The sequence below is a fragment of the Acanthisitta chloris genome, unplaced genomic scaffold, assembly GCF_000695815.1.
Source record: "Acanthisitta chloris isolate BGI_N310 unplaced genomic scaffold, ASM69581v1 scaffold25354, whole genome shotgun sequence".
Lineage (NCBI taxonomy): Eukaryota > Metazoa > Chordata > Aves > Passeriformes > Acanthisittidae > Acanthisitta > Acanthisitta chloris.
The window spans coordinates 1,744-7,122 of record NW_008668001.1 but is presented as its reverse complement, the minus strand read 5'-3'; the positions used below and the strand labels follow the sequence as shown (position 1 = coordinate 7,122).

The following is a 5,379-nucleotide window of genomic DNA, read 5'->3' as shown; positions in this document are numbered from 1 at the left end:
CCAGCCTCTTCGTGGGGGCTGTGCTCTGCCTCAAGCCCCCCAGGGTGGCTCTGGCCCCGCTGCCTTGCCCACCCCTCCCGCAGCTCCTGGTACAGCTCCTGGTGCTCCTCCTTCCAGCACCGGAACCTGTCCGAGGTGAGCACATCCTCTCCCAGCAGCTGCTCCAGCGCCTGCAGCTCCACCAGCTTTGCCTGCCAAGAGCCAGGAGCTTGTTTTGGGGTGGTGACCCATGGGCAGAGGGTTTGGGGGGTCAGGGGGCTGTGGGTCCCACCTTGAGCGTGCTCTGCAGGGCTCTCACCGCGTGCACCCTCTCGTTGATGTGAGGGTTCTTGTTGCGCCGCAGGAAGGATTTTCGGCACTGCTCCTGCGTCAGGATCCGTCGCTGCCCGATGAGGGACACCCCTCCCTGCTTCAGGCACTGCATCAGGCTCTCCAGATCTTCCCCAGAGGGGTCTAGGTGAGGAGAGAGGGCACTGGAGCAGGAGGACAACCCCAAAATCCCCTGGGGCTCCCCTGCATATAGCCCTGCCCCAAGAGCCGCAGGAAGGATTTTCGGCACTGCTCCTGCGTCAGGATCCGTCGCTGCCCGATGAGGGACACCCCTCCCTGCTTCAGGCACTGCATCAGGCTCTCCAGATCTTCCCCAGAGGGGTCTAGGTGAGGAGAGAGGGCACTGGAGCAGGAGGACAACCCCAAAATCCCCTGGGGCTCCCCTGCATATAGCCCTGCCCCAAGAGCATGGAATACTGGTTTTGCTGGAGCAGGAGGACAACCCCAAAATCCCCTGGGGCTCCCCTGCATATAGCCCTGCCCCAAGAGCATGGAATCACAGACTGGTTTGGGATGGGACCTTAAAGTTCATCTCATCCCATCCCCTGCCATGGGCAGGGACACCTTCCACCAGCCCAGGTTGCTCCAAGCCCCTTCCAGCCTGGCCTGGAACACTCCCAGGGATGGAGCAGCAACAACTTCTCTGGGCAACCTGTGCCAGTGTCTCACCACCTCCAGAGGGAAGAATTTCTTCCCAATAGCCAATCTAATACTTCCCATCTTCAGTTTAAGGCCATTCCCACTACATGCCCTTGTGAAAAATCCCTCTCCATCTTTCCTGTGGGTTCCCTTTACCCTGAGATGGTTCACATTCAAACACATCCCAGCTCGAGTTACCCCCCAGCACACACACACACAAAAGGGTTAGAGGGTGACAGATGTCACCCCCAGCACCTACCCATGGGGGAGCAGGGCCGGGGGCTGCCCTGGGGGCTGCTGGCTGCACTGCTGGGCTCACCACTGGCCAGGGAGAACAAGGCTTTCTCTGGGGTATTCAGCCTCTTCCTTGGCTGAGGGAGAGACAAGGTGGGAGGTGAGATGAGAAACCTCCATCCCCTCCCTGGGCTGTCCCCCTGGGTCACTCACCGAGTCACATCCATGCTTGGGAGACTCATCCTCAGGGTCCTCAGCTTCTGTCTCACTGTAGCAGTCTGGAGACCACAGGGGAGGACAGTGGGAGTGGGAAGGCCTGGGCTGCCCCCAAGGGCTGAGCATCACCCCAGGACCCTCTCAGCGAGTGTTTCTCACATTCCCCCCAAATCCCACAAAGCAAGGCAAAGCTCCCAGTGGTCCCATGCAGGGGCTGTGGCACCAGGCACAGTGCCCCACTAGGATCCCAGCTCCCTGCAGGGTCCCCATCTCCCACCCTGGGAAGGACTCATTACCTTCCTCCTTGTCTGGGACTGACTGGTGTGCCAGTGTGTACTTTGTTTTGGCTGTTATGAGGTGACTGACCCACCTGGGGAGGGAAAGGACAGACAGACAGGTGGAGGAAGGTCCTGGCCAGCTTGATGTGGCAGGACTGGCACTAACTGGTGATGGCAGGCACATTACTCACATGCTCAGGTCAGCCAAGGTTTCAGCAGCAAAGATGAAGGGCTTGTACCTCTGGTGGCACAGCTGGAACACACTGAGGAAGACAAGGAGGCTGCTGCCTGTGCTGCTGTGGTGACACAGAACCAGCCCCCTGCAGCCTCCCCAGCATTGCAGCCCCCCATCCTGACCCATTCCAGGGGTCTGGGCTTCTCTGTGCCATGGGAGACACTCTGGTCCTCAGCTTCAGCCCAGATAACACAGCCAAATCTTGTGTTAGGTGTGTGGGTGTCTTGCTCAGAGTGTGGGCAGAGTACTGCAAGGTGACCAGTCTTGTGGGGACCCCAGCAACCCTGCAAGGACACCGTCAGGCCCACAGAGACCCCACCAGCCCCATGGGAACCCCTCCAGCCCCGTGGGGAGATGCAGGTGGTACCCAGCATGACAGCAGGACTCATCACCATGAATTCTTCAGGCCAGCATCCCCCTCCCTCCCACCACCCAGGAGATCCACGGTAGGACAGACCCTACTCACTATTTCTTCTTCTGCTCCCTCGTGCTCTCCAGGTCATAGGTGGCCACGTTGATGAGTCCTACAGCCTTCTCATCCTGTGAGGAGGGCAACAGCCACGTCTACCACCACCCTGGGAGATCCTGGCTGCCCCAGGTGGGGGGGTGAGGACACCCAGTGCTCCCACTCACATTGGGGTGGTTGTACCAGTACAGCGTGTGGCTCTTGAGCACAAACCAGCACCTCTTCCACTTCTGGGCCATGAAGCCCACGTGGTCCTTCTTCTTGAGGAGCCAACCATCGCAGTCCACCCGGCCCAGGTCCCGGCACGAGACCCGCCGGCGGCTCAGCCTGGTCGCCACTCCTGCCAGCACAGTGTTGGGGGTGTCAAGAGCAGGGAAAGGGGGAGCAGAGCCCCCCAGGAGAGCCCCCAGCCCTGTTCTCCCCAGCCTGGCAGGGTCCTGCTCACCTTTTGGTCTGCGTCCCGTCCGGGGGCTGCCCTGGATGGGGAGGCAGAGACAAGAGGTTAGAGACAACACTTCAAGGACAGGGCAGAGTTTGCTGAACCCCCAGCAGCACCCACAGCCCTAAGAGACTCCACTTAGGGACACCCAACTCACACACCCACAGCAGGAGCTCAGAGGGGAACCCACTCAAGCGTTTTGCCTCCCAGCTCAGGTGAGACACATCACTGACCCTCACTGACCCCCTGGCAGTGTCTCCCCACTCCAGCTCTCACCTCCTCAGGGACCTGGCTGGGCTCTGCACCTCCAGCCCCTGTGATGGGGCTTGCTGTGAGGCTGAGCTCTGTGGTGCAGGGTCCTGTGGCAGCAGGGATGTCTGGAGAGCTTGGGGTGCCCAGAGGGGTGCCCAGGGGGGTACCACTCTCCCACGACTCCTCTGCAGTGCCTGTGAATAGCAAGCAGGGATGCAGCCTCCTGTCATGGGAGGAGGACTCTGCTCTGTCCCCAGACCCCCCTCTGCTCCCCTCCTACCTCCTACGTGTCCAGGCAGCCCTGACAGCTCCTCCACAGCTGCCCCAGGCAGCCTCAGATCCTGCTCGTCCTCTTCCTCCTCCTCGTCACTGATAGGATCTGGCGCAGAGTCTGGCCCCGAGTCCAAGTCAGCAGCAACACTGAGGGAAAATGGGATCTCTGAGCTGCAAAGCCCCTTCAGCCTCTGTGGGGGTCCCACTCTCTCAGCCTCCTGTTCTCCCTGCCTGGGGAGTGGGGCTGGAGGGGTGGCAGGGGCTCAGGAGGCTCCTGCCTGCGCTGGCGTTGGCTCTCCTCACGCCTTTCCATTCCGGGAGAGGAGAAGGGTCATGTCTAAATATAGTCTCAACCCCATCAAAATGTTACCAAGTGAATGAATTACAAACACAACCACTTTTTTTTTTTTTCTCTGTAAAACTACTGGCAGCTTCCCAGACTGCTCATTGGGAGCTGTCACACTGCTGGCACCTCTCCTCCCAAAAAAACAAAGAGGAAAGGGGCATCGAGTGCACCCAAACATCTCTTTGCTGGCTGGGTTTGGGGTGTCAAGGTGTTGGGATGGGGCTCACCTGGAGGTCAGGGACACAGGGCTGCCTGGGCACTTGTCATTCCTGGTGCTGGGAGACTCCACAGCATCCGAAAATGCTCCTGGGAGCTGTGGATAGAGTGTCAGGGCCAGACCCATCCCACCACGGACCCCAGAGCTTTAGGGATCACCAGCATGATGGGAGATGCCTGGCTCTGAGCATCTCTGCCTGGTTCCAGCACAGCCCAGTGTGGCACTGGAGCTGTACTGGGAGCACTGGGATCACTCACCTGCTGCCTGGGAGAGGGAGGTGAGTCAGGCAGATCGAGAGGGATCTTCTTCAGCACCAGTGTCGCTTCATTTGCCTTCTCCCTCAGCTTCTTTGCCAGGTTGACACGTGTCCAACCAACCTGCCATGGTGAGACATGGGACATGGCCCTGGCCCCACACTGCCCCATGGGTCCTGCATCCCTCAAAACCTGCCCAGCCACAGATCCCACATCCCCCAAACCCTCCCCTGCTATAGCACCTGCATCCCCCAAACTCCGTGGCAGTGGCTTCTGTGTCCCCCAGACCTTTCCCAGCTCCTGCTTTCTGCAGATCACAACTCAATCCCCCCAAATCCTCCCAGCTGCAGGTCCCATGTCCCCCCAAAACTGTCCCAGCTGCAGTCCCCATATTCCCCCAGCCCTCCTGGCCTTGCAGCTCCCTGTCCATGTCTTTCCTGCAGAACCAGCAGCACCCTCGAGCCCCTGTCCCCTCTGACTCACCACGACCTGCTCATTGACCTGCACGATCTCGTCTCCGGGCAGGATGTGGCCCCCGTGGGCAGCCAGAGCCTGTGTAGAGGCAGGATGGGAGTGAAGTGCCCAGTCCTGGGGGCTTATACCCCCACCCCAAAGCTAATCCACACTCAAGATCTCTCCCGGATGGGGAGAACCAGGAGGGAGTTAACCATTAATCCAATTTTGCACGGCACCATGGTGGGATTGGGGTGCAGAGACCACAGCTCTAGGTCAGGGTTTGCAGATTAGGGACCTAAGAGGCTCAGTGGATCCGGTGGCAGGTACCAAAAGGGGGTGACTGAGGGACAGGGTGGCACAGGGAGGGGGTGACAGACAGAGAGAGACAGCACCTCACTCACCTCTGAGGGGGTCTCAGACACAAAGTGCAGGCAGGAGCTGGTGGAGGTGATCTCAAGGCCCTAGGAGGGACGTGAAGGAGGTGTGAGTGGGGTGCAGGGTGGTCCCTGGGCAGTGGTGGGCACGGGAGTGAAGGAGACTCACCAGTGGGGCAGTGAGGAGTGTCAAGGGGCTCCCTGGAGGGTCAGGGGGAGGCGTTGGGGTGTCAGGGGATGCTATCGGGGTGTCAGGGGATGCTGGGGGGCTCCCACATGGGCTGGGGAGCAGCGTTGGGGTATCAGGGGATGTTGAGGGGCTCTGCCACAGGCCAGAGGGCAGCGTTGGAGTGCTGGGGGACATTGGGGG

The 5,379-nt window shown here is 60.2% G+C and overlaps 1 protein-coding gene across 1 annotated transcript in view; it reads right to left on the bottom strand.

Annotated features, from left to right (window-relative positions):
- Window positions 1–5: 5 nt before the first annotated feature.
- The window catches only part of CNKSR1 (connector enhancer of kinase suppressor of Ras 1), a gene marked incomplete at both ends in the record, with an annotated part of 6,841 nt that continues 1,467 nt past the window's right edge, over window positions 6–5,379 (bottom strand). The window contains 15 exon segments of the mRNA XM_009072743.1: window positions 6–191; window positions 272–453; window positions 1,229–1,340; window positions 1,417–1,481; window positions 1,716–1,789; window positions 1,889–1,960; window positions 2,399–2,472; window positions 2,566–2,738; window positions 2,844–2,874; window positions 3,377–3,509; window positions 3,936–4,021; window positions 4,183–4,302; window positions 4,663–4,731; window positions 5,037–5,096; window positions 5,179–5,375. Of these exon segments, the coding sequence (XP_009070991.1) occupies window positions 6–191; window positions 272–453; window positions 1,229–1,340; window positions 1,417–1,481; window positions 1,716–1,789; window positions 1,889–1,960; window positions 2,399–2,472; window positions 2,566–2,738; window positions 2,844–2,874; window positions 3,377–3,509; window positions 3,936–4,021; window positions 4,183–4,302; window positions 4,663–4,731; window positions 5,037–5,096; window positions 5,179–5,375 (1,634 nt within the window).